Source organism: Numida meleagris, chromosome 3 (genome assembly GCF_002078875.1).
Source record: "Numida meleagris isolate 19003 breed g44 Domestic line chromosome 3, NumMel1.0, whole genome shotgun sequence".
NCBI classification, from domain to species: Eukaryota; Metazoa; Chordata; class Aves; order Galliformes; family Numididae; genus Numida; species Numida meleagris.
The window spans coordinates 18,550,726-18,569,114 of record NC_034411.1 but is presented as its reverse complement, the minus strand read 5'-3'; the positions used below and the strand labels follow the sequence as shown (position 1 = coordinate 18,569,114).

The 18,389-nt window shown below is 37.6% G+C and overlaps 1 protein-coding gene across 3 annotated transcripts in view; it reads right to left on the bottom strand.

Moving 5' to 3' along the window:
• The window catches only part of RAB3GAP2 (RAB3 GTPase activating non-catalytic protein subunit 2), a 43,171-nt gene that overhangs the window by 17,143 nt on the left and 7,639 nt on the right, over positions 1-18,389 (bottom strand). The window contains exons 2-18 of one of the 3 annotated variants that reach the window (XM_021392978.1): positions 16,896-16,963; positions 14,239-14,362; positions 12,810-12,891; positions 10,745-10,792; positions 10,553-10,628; positions 10,304-10,405; positions 9,116-9,215; positions 7,916-8,014; positions 6,804-6,952; positions 5,836-5,915; positions 5,634-5,723; positions 4,700-4,839; positions 3,526-3,742; positions 3,090-3,233; positions 2,776-2,858; positions 2,219-2,283; positions 1,757-1,847 (exon numbers count right to left, since the gene is read on the bottom strand). In XM_021392978.1, coding sequence (XP_021248653.1) covers positions 1,757-1,847; positions 2,219-2,283; positions 2,776-2,858; positions 3,090-3,233; positions 3,526-3,742; positions 4,700-4,839; positions 5,634-5,723; positions 5,836-5,915; positions 6,804-6,952; positions 7,916-8,014; positions 9,116-9,215; positions 10,304-10,405; positions 10,553-10,628; positions 10,745-10,792; positions 12,810-12,891; positions 14,239-14,362; positions 16,896-16,963 — 1,758 coding nt within the window. The remainder of the gene's footprint in view (positions 1-1,756; positions 1,848-2,218; positions 2,284-2,775; positions 2,859-3,089; positions 3,234-3,525; positions 3,743-4,699; positions 4,840-5,633; positions 5,724-5,835; positions 5,916-6,803; positions 6,953-7,915; positions 8,015-9,115; positions 9,216-10,303; positions 10,406-10,552; positions 10,629-10,744; positions 10,793-12,809; positions 12,892-14,238; positions 14,363-16,895; positions 16,964-18,389) is intronic. The other 2 variants (XM_021392981.1, XM_021392979.1) reach the window with 2 other exon arrangements.

Here is an 18,389-nt window from a genome sequence, read left to right as displayed (position 1 = left end):
ATCTTTTATGTGTCCTGCCAACATTTTAACATAGCACATCCCTTACATCAGAAGAGAGTTTGATATCCAAAGATAATAAATCATTTTAATCTCTTCAAGACACTGCCTTTTTAATTCTTCCGTCTTTTTAAGTTGTGGAAATCTAAAGTATCTAATTGTTTCTGAACTTTGAATGTCAATAAAGCAATCAGAATATTTGCAGCTCACGTCAACACAGCATGGAATGAAAACTTATTCAAACGTATCTGTTGAAAAAGAAAACATTTAACAAAGATCCCCAAAAGATGTTTCTGTACAGAAGGTATCTCTGAACATATCACCTTCACCTAGAAGAACTTCTAAATATGATTTTCTCCCCAAGAATCTTAAACACTATTGACACATCGCTGTTCAACATCCTACAAACAAGAAAAACACACAGAGCTTGCCAGATCTGGACCTCTTCTTCACAGCCACAACACTGATAGAGCCCAGCATGTTTCTTGTTATCTTTTACCTAGTAAACACAAATGGAAGATATGATACTACTTTTTTGAAATCAGAAGGCTAGAACGTCAGCCAACTTTGTTCTCTATTGTGACTGTGAGGAAATAATGTACCGTACAACCATAAGAGATTAATGAGAAAAATACACACTAAAATAGACCACTGTAACTATACAGTTCTGTCAACCTCTCTCCAGTATTTTTTTTAAAGGAGTTCTTACAGAACTGCGCATGTGAAACGCACTCTACTCTACTTGCCACTTAAGCGTTCAAAACAAAAAAAATTTTCCTCAAAGCCTTGAAACTATGAAAACTCATTGCTACATTCTCACTGAGGCAGGACAAGGGACATAGCCATTCTAATTGAAAAATGGTTTATCCAGAGCTTCCATACAACAGTGGTGGGGATTTCTTGACTCAGCTCCACCTGACAAGATGAAATGAATCCACAGAGAACAAAACAACAAAAACAAGAAAATGCACAAGCTTCTGCTGCTGAGAAGTTCCAGCACATGCAAAAGAAGTTGCAGGCACATGCATCTCCACTTTATTCCTCACCTCAATACCCAGCTGTGCCTCCCAAAGGGGGTAGCCTCCAGCACAAGGAAGGCTCTCCCCATTTGAAAAGATCCAAGTGTACCAGTTCAAAGAAAAAACCTCACAGACTTGCAGCAACACGGTTTTTTGGTGGTTTTTTTTTTTTTTTGGTGGTGGTGGGTTTTGATTGTTTTAAATGGAAAATGACAATTCCTGAGACTCTAGAGAAATCTCTAGCAAAACATGAAATATAACAACAGTGAAGTTTACCAAGAGAAGATACTAGGCATCGGCCAGAGCTCAGATCCTCAGTGATAAGGATTTTGTGCCACCAGTACATTAAGATTTACAGATCCAAAATACCATCTACTGCCTTCCTAGTAAAGAGAGAAAAAACTAAAACTTTCTATGCAAAGTCTGTGAAGCCTTCTTTCTGAAGGAAATTTTTTCTGGATGCAAGTACTCAGCCCAGTCACTTTGTTTTTATTTTTAAATATAATCACAAGTTGTTAGGTACACGGCAAGTATAGCAAAGCATACTTGCTAACGAGCTATTTGCCGTCTGCGCAGAAACAGATAAAGGCGTAGAAGCAACATTCTGTGATATCTAGCACTCAACCTAAGCAGATCAAGTCTGGCCTCCCTGTGGAACAGAGCAGTTCTAGAATTGTCTTAGAGCACTGCAGCCATAGTGCAAATGCCTCACTGTATTTGCAAAATAAATATCCACCTACCCTGTTTTTCTAAATTATCCATTAATGTCTGAGTGATGTTTGTGAGAGATGAAAGTGGCACGCGTTCACTTGTCAATATACTTTCCAGAGCCTGTTAAGCAGACATTCAACAGAATTAAACATTTACTTCACTTTACTGTTAAGACATAAGGTAAGCCAACAACAGTACAACTTTGACAATGATTTACAGGGTTGTTTTTTTTTTTTTTGGTCTCCACTATACCACACTTGTGGTATAGTTTGATCCTATAACAAGGTCCGCTGGCCTGCTCTGCTTCTATTATTTCAACTTTTATCAGGGAAGATGCCTTCAGGAAGTCTCAAGTCAAAATAACAGCTCCATGATTTGCTTCATATAACTCTAGGAACAACTAAAATATTTTAAACGTTTAAAAAAGATTTATCTAAACTAATAATACAACTTTTTTCTAATGTTGAGGTATACTGACGTTAAATATTCACCTGTTTTTTTGTAGCAGGGTATTTAATATCAAGTATTAATTCCTTTGCTTCAGCTTCAATCAAGTCTGTGAACAAGGAAAATTACATTAATTCCTTTTTTTCAAGTGGATTATGAAAAAAGCAAATCAACTTGCACTGCAGCTGAGATGTACATTGGTTTATCCTATAGAATTTAAAAAACTACTAAGAAGCTGACAAAAATAAGCTTGGTAAAAATGAAACAGCTCAGTGTCATCTCTTACTCCAAATCTACCTCTCATAAGAAAAAATTATTTTTTTAAAGGAAGGATGCATAGATTGAAACCCTGATCTCCATCACAAAGCAAAATGTGTTGCAAAAGGATCATGTTACAAGCAAGCACTCAGAGCAGAGTTTAATCAAGATTTAAACGGCAGATAACGCTCATATTGGATCCTTGTACGAGATAAATGTATTGTGGTAGCTTAATTCACAGCACGCACAGTTATCAGAATGTCTGTTTCTACACTTACAGGACAACTAACAGAAGAACCACCTCATAACATACATTTTGAAGAAATTATTTAAGAGCACTTACCTAGATCTGAGGTCTTAGCTTTGAGCAAAGCATTTAACTTCTTCACTAGATGCATATCTTTTGCTCTCTCACTCTTTTTATCACTGAGGAGAAATAATTTCATTGTATGTGTTAATGAGAATGGAAGTTTTCTACTTGATTTATATTTAAGGTAACACCACATTAACTACGTTAATGCATACAAACCGATAAGGCTATTACCAGAGAATCACTCGGTCTGAGAAGGAACACAAGAATTGCTCTCTATAAATAGAATAGTTTCTAAAAACAGTACTGAAATTCAGTTAGTTACACAGAGCAAACACAGTCCTTACCTCAGTGCAAAATGAAAAGGTACGTGGACAGTTTTTACACTTCCAGAAACTGGATCAACAAGACATATCTGGTAAGTCTGGGGCTGCCATCCCTGGCTGGTAACGTTGTTTAAACCCATTATTTTATAACCAGGATACAACAGTCTGAAAACAATGAAAAAACATGGCATTTGTAGGAAAGAATAAAATCAGCAACCTTCAACGTTCAGACATTCAAAAAAATGTTTTTGTTAATTAAGCTAAGGCTTAACAACTGCTAAATCAAGAAACCAATGATAAAGCATGACAAAAATCCCATTCTATATAAGAAGTTACGTTCAGTACAGATACTGCAGGCAACGCAAAAAGAGCCTGCCAGTACTTTCCACTTTTGCCACTGGTATATCCATATGCTGCAAAAACATAGAAAGCGTGCCCACGTGCTAAAATTTCTTACCTACAATGCTTCCCCACATTGAAGGCCCCAACACGAGGCCCTTGCTGCGTGCTCCAGACTTCCAGAATTCCTCTCCTTGGAGCATAGATTACGAGGAACTGAGCCACTCTGCTCGGACACTGTGCACTTCCAAATGGAGAATAATCAATCTTCTCAGTTTCTCTCTCATGAAGGTCCTCTACAGTCTGTATCCAACCAACTTCTGCATCGCGGTATCCTTTGTAAGAAAAGACAGAGGTTCTTTAGTGTACAGAAATTTAGACATGATCAGGATTTAAACTGTGCATCTCTCGCCATTAGCCAGACTCCTGTTAAAAACTGGGCTATACACTTAGAACCCATCAGGACTCCTCTCTGCTGCAGTGCTTTCGGAAGGAACAAGTTCTTCTAGGAGAAACCGTAAGAAAATAAAACCCATCAGGTCTGTACTTTCGACGTTACAGTGATGGAAATGCTTCTCAGAAGAAAGATCTGCAGTAAGTGTCCATATTTAAGTTAACAACAAAAAAGATTTAGGGAAGCAAACTTACAGTCTATTAAGTAGGATGTAAGTTTTCATTCATATGTTTTAATTATTAAAATGCAATTTTTAGTAAACGAATAAATATGTTCATTTACTCTCTGCGTAATGCAAGTACTTTGCCCTACTACAAACTTCCCTGGAAAAAAATACAGAGATGCTCCTATGACATCACTAAATGGTGTAATTGGTTTAGCAAGTATGAATGAGGATTCCAAACCACGAGTAAAATTTGAATGTATAAAACAAGTCTATAACAAGTTACATTATACCAAGAAGGTTGCAGAGCATTCACAACTCTATTAGTGAGAAAATACACAGTCCGAAATATTTAACTCACTGGATGTTATTTGCTTAAAAACAAAACTATTTCACATCTTAGCAGCCTCACTCAAAGATGCAGTAGGGAAGGGCTGGCAAATGTGTGTCTGACAACCAAAAAAGTGGGACTCTGGCACTATAACCTAGATAATACAAAGCTCTCAGTAATGATGAGAAATAAGTCCAAGAATGCTAGAAAGCACCATATAATACCTACAAGCTTCAAATATGAGAGCAGTTTATAGTAAAAACACTTGGAATTCCAAGTCTGAAGATAAGAAGCCACAGTATTTCAAAACAAATTATTTGCTATATTGACATACACTATCCTACCTTTCCACATGCGAATTGCAAGTCCCCTTGTAACATCCAGTAAAATAACTCTTCCAAAGTCATCTGTCACTGCTGCTAAAGTGTTACATGGAGAAAGACATATTTTTTCACCATGGCGACGGGAATCTGGAATTCCAAACCTACAAATCAAACAAAATCACTAGATACGTCTTTCTTTCTTCAGAAATATTAAACAGTAAGAGACCAGTTTTTCATGAAGGTATCATAAAGATTAGGGTAAGATTAAGAGCAAATAACGATCAAGTTTTTGTGCTATCTACTGAGAGAAGCAGAATTACCTTGAAGGTCTGTTAACATCCTAATGAAAACCAAAATTCAGGAATTAGGATAAGCAATTGCATTGTCAAGCACTGTCAGACAAGGATCTCAGAGCAGTAGGTTACGTTATAAGCCCTCTCTTAATTCCAAATAGCCTTGAACATACTTCAGGGGAAAAAAAAAACACAAGAAATTCAACCAAATTTAGTCTCTTATCATCTGTCTTGAAAGCAGTAAGTTACAAACTGTTTTTCCCATTCTCCTCTCTCGTTATCCCACAGGGAATCAGAGTACCTCCTAATTTTTCTGAGATGCTTTAAGTTATCATCAGTACTAAGCACTTCACACAGTTTCTTTGAAGTACTTCAGTGATAAATTTTGGGTGATTCACGCATTTACACTGACACTGAACTGTGCAAGCTGTACTTTCACATCAACAACAAATATACACACTTGAAGTTGAAAAAGATGAGTAATTTGCACAGAATGACAAACTGAAATGAAACAAAGCCTAAAACAAATGATCTACAAACTACTATTGCTGTTTAATATCAGGAAAAACACACAGGCTCATCAGTTATGCATCTTTCAAAATGATTTAAATAATTAAGAACACAAGAGCTTTACAGCAATTGAGACAGCATATCAAACTTGCCTCACTGCCAATGGGGTTGCAGGTTCAACTTTTGGCTTCTGTTTTTGCACAGGCTCTTCTTCATGTTTGCTCTTCCAACCAAGCCAGCCACTTGCAATAGAAAAAGACATTGGGAGAATTATACTAACAGTTCTGAAAAAAATCTCAAATTATTATGTAGCTACTAAAGCAAATCACTTAATATAATCTTTTAGTTTATTACCTGGCAGCATGAAATAATGCTGAAGTCAGTTTACTTGCAACTGCTAAGGCAACATGAGACAACAGCGGCTGTGAGCTACCCTGAAAGGAAGGAATCATGTTTAGAATGCCAATAAATAGTTATTACACTGAACTCAGTTTTTCAGGCCTCTTATGGACTTTCAGCTGAGAAAGCATAGCTTTAACCCTCTGCAAAATTTTAATTCACTGCCCCCAGCAAAGCCATTCTGACATCTCTTCACCATTTCAAAAATCCTCCTGCAAGTCACTGGCAGCTCGGTATGTTTGTCTGCAACAGAAGTTAAAGACACTCTGTGTATGATTTACTATGGAGAGTTATCTGGTGTATGGCTTTGATTTCCTTGCAAACACAAATCTTAGCAGTTTTGTCATAATCACATTGCAGAAGTAAGTGCAAAATAAAAATTCCAATTCTAGCATTTTCAGTCGGCTTCTGACCCCGGTAAGGCTAGCCATCTGAATGTACAAGACACACACAGCTACACTGGCATTCTTTTCCTCCAATGCAAGGGCAAAAAAAACAAAACAAAGAAAAACCCAACCAGGAACCATATATGTACCACAGGCTTTAAATTAAAGCAAGAGTTAAATTAAGGAAGAGTTGTAGTTCTCTTCTATAAGCAGTGGTTCTTTTTGCACATAACCGAAGACCAAAGGCCGCCAAAAATCCTTAAGATGCATGTGTACACAATCACAATCTAATTTTTTATAAAAACTCAAGGTACCTAATTGACAATAAATTAACAAATGACTGTGACATTTGTTTTAAGCGAAAGAATTAATTTTCTCAGTGAGAGAAACCAGTAGACATTACTCTCCAAATCATTCCATTTTCTGAAGGTCAAGAAAATGGTGAAACATCAGCATAAAATGAATATAATAGCTATACAGAGATGAGAAGAATTAATCATTCAAGCAGTTTCAGAAAGTCAGCTTTGTAGTACATACCTCCAGGGCAAAAAAGAAACCAGTGAAGGGATTGGATCCAACAGTAACATACTGAGACATTGCAGGTGGGCTATTTTTTATAGCTGCATTATATCCACCTATATTGGAGGCAGTCTTCATTTGATCAAAAGGAGACAGTGTCATGATGCCTAACAAAACAATAAAAGTAAGTGTCTTATACTTTCAGAAAAAAAGTATGTGATTGATCTAAGTCTAAATACATCCCTGCCTTGCTTTCTTGACTGGTCAGACAACATTTGGAAAGGAGTAGCCCTAACCACGCTAATTCCAAAGAATAACTGAAATCCATTAGGTTTCTGCTGTAATTTAAAAACATATTTTGCTCTTCTAAACAAACCAACTAAGACAAAGTCTCCTAGTTTTCATTGAAAAAAACTGAGCAAAACTTGTTGCAATGATGGAAAAAGGGAACAATCTGACACGATGAGAGAAGGAAAGCTTCCACATATTGCCTGAACATTAACAACTACAGAACCAGTAGAGATGCATGCTGAAGAACAGTATCAGTACTGTAGAGTCAAGCAGCAAAAACACATGGTTAACAAAATCCACTTCACTTGCCTACTGAGCACCCTTCCAACTTCATGTTTTTAAGAACAGAAGGAAGGGTAATGAAGTTTACGATCCCCAGGCTTCTGCAAATTCCTAAGGAGTTAAAGAAACTATGAGCACAGAAGTATGTTGGTCTCTTTTGGAAAGGCACAGTTCCAAGTTTCAAGTTTTAGTTTCTTGATATGCTCTAGCATACCCATATCAGTCTTAATCTGCCTGCCAGATGGTGCTTTAACCTGGCAGAAATAGAACGGCATCTGATCTAGTCTCTCTTTGTTGTTTCTTACCAAATGAGAGGACAAGACAGCTAAAGCTGCCTCCTTTTCTCTCTTCTGAAATTGAGAGGGGAATACTCAAAACAACTAGAAATACAATATGCTTCTGGTGATGGCTAATGAGATTATTCACTACATCACCCTTCTTCCACAACTTATTTCTATCCAAACAGTACCACTAGTAAGTGCTCTCACCCCATGTTTAACACTAAAACATTCAATTTCATTCAAGCCAAATACATGAAAGTAAACAGAAATGCTTACCAACACTAGCATGGTCAACAATTGTATCCACATCCTGCAAACCCCACTTCTTATAAGCTAGTGGTGGCGGCTGAACATTTTCATTGCCAGATGCTGCAGCTGACAAAAGTTGATAAACACACAAAAAACCCTCTACTTAGTCAAAGGAACAGAAGAACAGGAAGAAATTGATGGGAACTGAAGAATAACCTAATTTTAAATTAACATACATTTGAATAGCTGCTGAAGTAAAATGGCATTCTGAAATACTTTCCTTAATGAAATTAAAACACTTAGTATTAACTGAATAGAATTTCACAATATCCATCACAACTATATTTATTACTTATAGAGTTTACGAATTATGTACAATTTACTATTCTGTACAAATTACAGAAGGCTACTACAATTTATTTCTGTGGTCTAGGCATACTTATGTGGAATCTCACTGGCCAAAGAAGTAGTTTAACAAGATGTTGTGAGCTAACATAGCTAAGCACCACACAGCTGCCACTCGCTCCCTCCACAAGGGATGGTGAAAAGAACTGCATGAGTTGAGATAAAGACAGTTAATAGGTAAAGCAAAAGCTGCCTGTATAAGCAGAGTCCTACAAGTGGGCAGATGTTTAGCCATTTCCAGAAAAACAGGATTTCGTCACACAAAACAGGTATTTCAGAAGAATAATACTACCTCTGAACACCCCCCTTTCACCTTCCCCCAGCTTTCATTACTGGGCACAACGCCATATGGTATGGGATATGGTCAGCTCTCTTTGCTGTGTCCCCTCTCAAGTTCTCATACACCACAGCCTACCCTCCAGCAGGGCAGTATGAGAAACAGAAAAGGCCCCAACGCTGTGTACTGCCCAGTGACAGCTAAAACACCAGTGTGTTATCCACACTGTGCTGGTAAGAAATCCAAAACATAGCATAATATGAGCTACTGTGAAGAAAATTAATTCTATCCCAGCCAAAACCAGCACACAGTACTATGGTGAGAATGTACAAAATAGTCAATGGCACTCAGACAACTTGTGCTCTGAGGACATTCTCTGTGGTGCAAGGAATTTCCATAAATGCAGTAGATGCCTCCATATTAAAGGAGGAGCAAGAAAGATTCAAATTTCACCTTGACTTGATATCTGATAGGCATAAGTAAATAGTACTTCACATTACACAAGATTAAGAGACTCAGAAATAAAAACTTCCTCTTAACCATACCTCTTGCTACCTGGTTGCGACATGCACGCAGGGACTGAAAGAGACTGAAACCATCAATCGTCACAATTGCTGCCGGATACAGGATACTTAGTTCTTCATTCTGTAGAAGAAATTATAGAAGACAAAAGAAGAGAAGTAATTGTGACTGTTTTAACACTGTAAACAAGAAAAGAAGCTGTTAACTACATGAAGACAAGCATTACATCCAAAGAGTTAATTTCTAACAAGTCCCCAGGCAAAACAAAAAGGCAGAACTACAAAAACTAAGTGTTACGCTGTCCCATATATAAATAGCTATTTACACCTGACATTTTATCCTTTTATCTTCTTTCAATGACTCTTATGTTTGCTTAATATAGTTTATGGTTTAGGGAGAAAATATAAGATTTACAGTAGTTTGTCAAGGCCACAGAAAATCAGGTTTTTCTAGAACACAACTATCAATGTTTTACGAGCCAAATTCTGAAAGTGAATTAGCACTTGAATTACCACTTAGGCATGAAAATGTTAATTTGGTCATATAAATGCAGGATTCAAATTCCTTAATGTTTCTGTATTTCAAAACTGATCACAAAACATCATGCTATAATTGCACGAACATATGCATAAAACAAACTTGGAAATGTCTTTAACTTCATTAGTTTTTTGCACACAGCATGCCAACTCAGCAAAAAGCAAAGAAAGCTGGCTTTTCTACTAAATAGCTTGAGCTCTACAAGAACCTTCTCGGTAGGAAACGCTCGCTATGACATGCAGATTCTCAGCACTCTCATAAACATTGCCTTAATTTTCAGCTATCTTCTCTGTGAAAGAATGTAAATGCTTGTGAATGTGTACATATAGCTCCTGGCATCTATCAAGTTTTGTTTTCTCCTTTCATCAATGTATTATCGTATTTTATGCACATCAATGAAAAATAGGAAATGAATGAAGCCTTACTTTGCAATGCTGCTGCAGAGACAAGAACAAATCTATACAGCAAACTAAATAGTACTAATAATAAAAGAAGTGCTGAATCCTCCTCAAACTATACAAGCAAAAATAATTCTAGAACAAAAAATCCATAGTCCCTTGTAAGGAATTTTCTACCCATGAAAAACTGGTAAAGGACGTAGAGGATTCACAGAGAAGACTCCCTTCCATACCCCTTAACACTGCCACTTCGCTTTTGAAATAATCTGACAAAACCTGTTCTGTGACACCAGGATGCCTGGGAATTTCATAGGTTCTGCACTTAAGCTGCAGGACAGGATCTTCATTTAAAAGCTGTGCAAGAAGCAGTACTCCACTCTAAAAGAGAAAGAATAATAAGCGTGAACATTGCTGTCCCTTTTCTTAAGGAAGGCAAAAAGCATTATCTGTGGACACAGACGTTGTTTAGAAATAGATGTTTATTACAATGGCTTTACCGTGGGCTCACCGTGTTGAGAAACATACCTCAGTGTAAAAACGAACATAGCCAGAGGTGAAGCCAACCACAATGCAGGTCCAGTCAGGACGACCTGTGGAACTCCTGTTTCATAAAGGTATAGTAGAAGTTAAAAACAGACCCTGCTCTAAGTCATAAACAGACAAAGATGTAATGTAAGGAGAATGACAGGGCGTATTAAAAGGAATATCAGTCCTTACCTCTTCTGACTTGCCAGTGGGATACACAATACACTACTCACACATTCACTAGAAGCAGAAAGAAAACTAATAAGCATATTTTATCCTCCAGCTGTAAAAGATTGCTCTACATGGCATCTTGTCAAATCAACATTTTAAATATATTAACAATAAAGTAATGCAGCACATAATTTAATCAAGCTCAGACTAGAAAAGGCAAAAAAAGAAAAGTTTCCTTTTAAAGACATTTTAAATTACAAGTTCATCTAAGTATCCAAATAGATTGCAATGAGCGCTTATTACACCTGGTTACTGTTCTCCTTCATCACTGAAGACTGATTATTCTGCCAGTACTCTCAGTAAAGATTCACTGCTTAAAAAAAAACACAACCACAACTGAACCACACTTCTCAAAATACAGTTCTGAAACACATTATGTAATTGGGTAGATTTCTTACATCTGCTGTATTTGTCACTATAACTTGAGAACATTTCAAGAAGTAACCTGGTCTTCCCAGGTAATGGAAAATCTGATGGAGACAGGCACAGAATGCAGAAGGCAAGCAAAGAGGCAGGCCTCAATATCTCAAATCAAAAATTATTTAACTGTTTCTACAACAGAAAGTTACACACAGTCTAGGATAACAGAAGCAGAACAAAGGTTTTACGAAATACCAATCCTGAACAGCATTTGAAGCACAGAAGTTTTCAGTACTGTTGATTATTTGCATTTCACATCACCTCCATTCCCCAAGGAGTGATTAAATAACCAGGCTAGACTATTACAGAAAAAGAAATTCTAAATGCAAGTTTGACTTGAGTTGCAATATAATCACAACTTAAAGGCCACATTAAACAATTCAGTGAAATCTCATCTTTAATAGGAAAGCTCAGCCACCTCACAGCAGTATCAGTTAAAGACAGCTCTGGGCAAAAAACCCTGCAAGCCTTTAGATAATCTGACAGTAACCATCCTATTAACACCTCCACAGAAATAGAACCCTCACCTACAGGAAACACTTGCAAACCTTAAATCAAGCTGTAACAAATTTAGCTGTGTCTATTGAAAGAAGGCTACTCATTCCACAACAGATCTCTAAGAACAGTACTAAGCCCCCCAAACAGAGGGGTTTGCTCATTTGTTGTGGAGTTTGTTTGGAGTAAAAGATGACATGGTAATTTTAGCAGTAGAAAGGGGGAAAATACTGAAGGGACACACCACAAAATAGTTCAAATTCACTGCAGCAGTAGACTTACTCATACAGATTGGAAAAAGGCTGATTAATTCAACACCTCCTGCAGCATAACAGAAGGCCGAAGCCAACACGCATGCTCAAATGCAGACAACTCAAGACTGCGAACTTGATAATGAAATCCAAACCTTACTTCATATGGGAGATTCCAGAAAGTGTCAGTCTGGTTATTTGAAGACAGATCTAGCAGAAATTTTGTATAAATACCAAATGTATTTCCAAAGCAAATTTTCCAACTGTTCTAAATGACTTAGAGCCCAAAACCATTTCTAAAAGTGACAAAAACAGGAAACAACCTATTTACTGTAGAGGTCACAGATAGATGAACTTCAATCTAAAAAGATGAACACAGAAAAAGCACATGAACGTTGCTCACCACTTGTAATTTGGACTGACTTCTCAACCACAGAGACCTTCATATTTACTTGAGATTTTGAAAGTGAAAAGAACTATTTTTAGAACTTCATACATTTCCAGTTGCAAAATCCCCTGACAAAATTCCATCCCTACTGCAAAAGTAATTTTCAAAGAGTTCTTCTAGTACTTGTAAAAATCTTGATAACCCAGATTTGTTCAGAATTTCTAATTTATATGCAAATACGTCAATTTGCACAGACAGCGTTCCTCCTAATTTATATGAGCTTGTCCTGAGACACCACACTACCCATGAACGGTGACCTTCGCAAAGGTGACCCAGATTACTCAATTCCTGTTTTCAAAATAAGAATGCATGAAAATAAAATGCACTTGGATAAAAGCAAAAAAAAAAGTTACATTACAAATTATTAAATAGAAAAACAGTGTTTTAATCACAACTACATTTCAACACCTACCCTTCTTCAACACTGAGAGAGCCACTCCAGCCAACAGCATACTGCATTTCTTCTTTTCCCTTGTCACTCTGCTTCCATTTAGCTATGATTAAAAATAGACACCATCTATAAAACTGTCATGTCTTACATCTCACAGATAGAATTCTATTCCTAATCTCTCTTTCATAAAACGCATCTTATCACACTTAGATTAAGCACAAATTACACACCTTGAGACTAAAAAGAATATTATTTTTACTGACTTTTCTAAAAGAAAAAACTCCTATTTTCTTACAAGCTAGCAGAGAACAATATACTATTAAAATCATTCTGAAATGTCTAGTTTTGTTCAAAAAAGCTACATACAGTAATACTTCAATAAATTTTAAAAGGTTCAACTAATAAGACAGAATCTTTGGGAGAAGAGTACTAAGCAAACACAAGCTTCTGGGATGATTACTGAAGCTTAAACAAATAGGAAAATGTTAATGTTAACCCTGAGAACATGGAAATTCTGCACTAAGTCTGACAAGTTTTAATTAGCATCGTGCTAGAAAACACTACACTTTCCTAACCACAGAGTGCTATTACAATTGCCATTTTATTATTTCATCAACTTCCAGTTGCAGATGGACAACTAAGAAAACTAGTATTGTGTGGCATTTGTTTGACACCTAAAGTTTAAGACACAAGGGCACTTATGCCATTGCGTGGTATAGTTACCATTGAGCAGTTCAGCAGCAGTTCTCCAGCAGGTAAGCTAAATCAGCTCCTTATTCTTGACACAATAGGAACTTTCTGAGGACTACTGCTGTCTTCTTTTCTGAGAAAAATTAGCAACTAACCTGCATGGGTTTTGCATCATATAACTGCAGAGAATAACATATGCAGCATAACAACTTAATGCAATCTGCCTAATTATGCAGCTCCTTTCTTTTAAAGCCATTACTCCTTGCCCTATCGCTATACTCCCCAGTAAAGAGTCCCTGTACATCTTCCTTGCAGGACCCCTTTAGGTAACGGAAGGCTGCTGTAAGGTATTCCCAGAGCTTTCTCTTCTGCAGCTTAACAATCCCAACTCTCTCAGCCTCCATACACAGGAGAGGTGCTCCAGCCCTCTGATCACTCTCATGGCCCTCCTCTGGACCTACTCCAACAGCTCCATGTCCTTCTTATTTTGTAGGTCCCAGAGCTGAATGCAGTACTCCAGGTGGGTTCTCATGAGGGCAGAGTAACAGGAAAGAATCACCACCATATCATGCTCATGTACCACCAACTGCAACTGTTAATGGCAAAAGCAACCAGGCCACTGCACGTAGGTGAATGGAAGCTAGCTCTTCAATGTTCATTTATTACTAATGATACCTCCAGAAAAAGGGGAAAAAAACAGATTTTGCTCTGACTAATATTAAACACATATGCTTATATACTTAGCAGAACATATACTTACACACTAAAAAGACTGCTTTCTGCTCATTAGCTATTACCATCAGGTCATTTGTTGGTGACAAGGACAACACGCAGTCTTGAAGCCAGTAATTTCTCTGGTTCTTGGGAGTAGATTCTTCTTCTTCCTACAGGTAAAGCTTTAATTAATGTATGCAATGATTTTTAAACACAGCACAACCTGCAAGATTCACAGCAACATCCTGGCTCACTCTCAATACCAGTGCTGAATGCACAACTACCTATCAAATTGCTAGAGCACAAATTTGCATAGAAAACCACGATGCACTAAAAGGCATCAACCTTGCATTAATTATACCTGCAGGTCTGCAAATTAGCAATGAAGTTGTATTTACTTGGAAAAAATGCAAGTCTCCTCCAGAGAAAAGCTGCAGGAAGAATTTATAGACTGCACTCGTGATTGCCTGTTACATTCATTTCCTTCATAATGTTGTAGCATAAAGAAGTTACTGCTGAAAAGAATACATTGAATGTCCATCACCCAGTCAACATTAGCACAGTACAAACACTCTGATAACTTCCTTTGTCCATGCTATCACTTGACTCATACAAGTGAATCTTTTTTCACGTCATTCTTCTCTGTTTATGGATGCCAAATGCTATAATAATAATTTTTCCCCAATTACACTGGGAGCTAGGACTGTAATAGTATTTATTTTGGCTTTTCCCTTTTACAGTTTAAACATGGCAAAAGCTTTAGAGTATATTTACTAGCAAACCACATGGTTTACAACAAGCTACACGTCCCAGTTAAAACTAGCTTCAACTCAACTATTTATAAGAAACATCTGAGGATTAAATGCAGATCTGATTTCACCTACGACTCCCTAAAACGCAGCAGTAGGAAATACCTCTAAAAAAATATAGATACTTAGACACCGAAGCACTGGGCATGGAACAGGCTGCTCAGGGCAATGGTTGTGGCCCTGGGCTGCCAGAGTTCAAGGGATGTTTGGACAGTGCTCTCAGACATAGGGTTTGGATTTTAGGTGGTCCCATGCAGAGCCACGAGTTGGACTCAGTGATTCTTGTGGGTTCTTTCAAACTTAGGATACGCTAAGATTCTGTGAAATGCTCTAGGAAAAGATCAATTACAATTCAGTTACATTTGCTGAATCTATCAAATTACAAAAGCTTATGACACTTGTAATAAAGATGTGGCCTGACAAATTCACTTGATTGAAATGGGAGCTGAATATCCATCCTATTTGAGAGTTTTTAGATTCCCCTTTTATTCCCTGACATCAGCATGAGAGTGACTCATCCCTAGGAGACACCATGCTCATTTAAAGTTTTCACCTCAGCTGTAATATCTATTTCCTCATTAAAGTAAAAAGTTAAAAAGATTCTGCCCCACTCCTCGGTCATACTTCCTGCACACTGAGATAAAAAAAACTCTTATCTTCTGTATTTAAGGAAGGTGAAGTCTGGATTCCTCAACCTACTCTATTAACTCTAACATGGAATTTATCAAGCAATTTTCTTCAGATGATTCATTCAGACGCAGAGGATTTCTATAGAGACAGCTTCCCTAACATCTAATGCAAGTCATCCCTGACTGCATGATCATCAGAAAGGTATTTACATCACTGGTTCAGGATTTCAGAGTCTGCGCTTAAGACTGGTTGATGACCATAACTTCACTGTCATGCCCAGGTCTCCAAAAGCCACCATTCAGACAGCTACTAAGAGCAAGGTACAGAAAAAAGTTCTTCCTTGCCACCATATCTAAATAAAATTAACTATTCTTCCCTTTTTTTTCCCCCCTCAAAAGCTAATTTCAGGCACTCGTCCCAAGTGAAATTAAAGTCTACGCATCTTTTTTAAACCATTTTACTCTTTCACTTTTAACCAAATCTGATGCATTCCCAGCATTCCTCATCCCCTATGAATATTTTGGACTGTCATTCCCTATCCACACAGGCAGCTGCAAACCATTAAAGCTGACACAGAGGACACAGCATGTAATTACATCAGCTTACATCATTGTTTTCAGACTTCTGGTAATTGCATTTCCCAATATTAGTTACACATTGGAACGGCAACCAGCAAGAGAAGAATTGAGGGATGTGTCTCACTTGTTCAAAGCGATGAAATAACAGATTACAATGAAAAACATCCGTTACCAAGTAGGTACACTTAAGTTTTTAGATTGGTTCTAAAAGACTGTATTAGTCCTCTTAAGAAAATAATCAATTGAGAATTAAGATGCACACACTACTGTGACACGGATAGCAAGGCAATACTTGTTGTCATTCCAGCTTTCTTCATACTATAGCATGAAATTCTGATAAACCCAGCCCAGCCTTACCTTCAGATTCTCCCATACATTCTCAAAGTGAACTAAAATCAGGAATAATGCACTTTAGTACTGGAATTACTACACCTTACAATGCATTCCTCTACTACAACAGTTACATGCTTAAGGAAGCTCTCTTGCAAATCACAGATGAATGTTTTAGTTCAATGTTTATTCTCAGCATGGTATTTTTACATGCAACTATGAAACAGTTTTCCAAAGAGTCACCCGGATCCTGAGACTAGATGGCTGAATTTCTCCCTCCACAGTAACTGTTCAGAAACTGCGAGGGAAAATGAGACAGAAATGTAGAGACCTAAAAGTCATACATATAAACTTACAGGTTCTGGTAATTCTGCTTCATCCCAGGCTCCCCAGCCACCATCTTCCCAGTTTGTTGGTTTACCTGCTTTAAACAGACAAAAAATGGTCACATGAATATGACATAAGCAAGAAGAAAAAAAAACAAAGTAGATTGCTGGCAGCTGTTTTCCTTTCTCCACTTATGCATTGTAACTTCATTAGTAGTAGATACTAAATATGCTCCACAGGAAAAAAAAATATGAAGCGGTAGAGCTGGATTTCTTTTTATTTATCTCCACTTTAAATCTACGAAAAAGCGAAAAAAAAAACAAGATGTAACCTAAGTACAGATCAGAAACAGGTGCAGCAACACCTGACAGACTGCATGCAGAGCTCTGGGCCGTAACAGCTTACAGTGCCTGATGCAACACGTCCTTCGGCAGGGCCTCCACACTTTACTGAACAAATTATTCCACTACATTAGCCTTTTCTCAGTTTCTCCACAGCCGTTTTAAGAGAGCCAAGATAAATTTCTAGTTTGTTTCAGCAAGCTGAAATGAAGAGCGAGGGCATAAGGGCAATGACCCCACGTGCCCACTTGACAAAAGATCAAAGCTATGAGCTATAAGCTTGACAGAAGCTATGAAGACCTAAAACCTTCCTGTAAAATTCAAGCTTTAGTTTGATTTAAAATAGTTACTACTCCAAAGATAGCAAAAGTACTGCCTTGTACATATTAGTAGGCAGCTAGAGAGAAAGTAAAAAGACAGGATGCCCTCTCAGCCCTTCAAGGATTCATGTACGTGCCCCTAAGCATCATATCAATGAATGTAGGAAGCCCTGTAACATCAGAAGAACCATGTGTGTGCAATTTTGAGAAATAATTTTTTTGTATGAAAAATATCTTCCTTTCCATAATGGTGTTTTGAGTTTGCTTTTCAGTCAATTGCAGGATAAACCAGTAGCAAGGTAAGTCCATTTTAACAGGAAACGACAGTACGGAAGGAAATTCACCTCCAATAACAAAATCTCTGAGGCCAGGACAACGCAGATTCTACTACCATCAGCACTGCTCCCAAAGAAGCCACAGCAAAACTGAAGCTGCTGCCTCCAGAGGGAAAAGAAGCATAAGAGCACGGCCTATTTACCTCTTGGCAAAGCAATGCTGGGGAAAGTTAACGAGACACCAATCAGTTTCAATTACATCATTCAGAAACCTCAGGGAAACCACAGGCTTACAGAATAGCTCAAATAAGCTCAGAAAATTGCTGTTTGAAGAGAGAAACCTACTTCTCAGCTGTCTTACAAGGGATGATGAATTGGTCTTACATAACAACACTTGAAATTCTTTCATTTCAGAATTCTGAATTTGATGGGAACTGAAGATCATCGAATCATAGAATCACAGAATGGTCTGGGTTGAAAAGGACCTCAAAGATCATCGAGTCTCAACCCCCCTGCCAAATGCAGGGTCGCCAACCACTAGACCAGGCTGCCCAGAGCCACGTCCAGTCTGGCCTTGAATGCCTCCA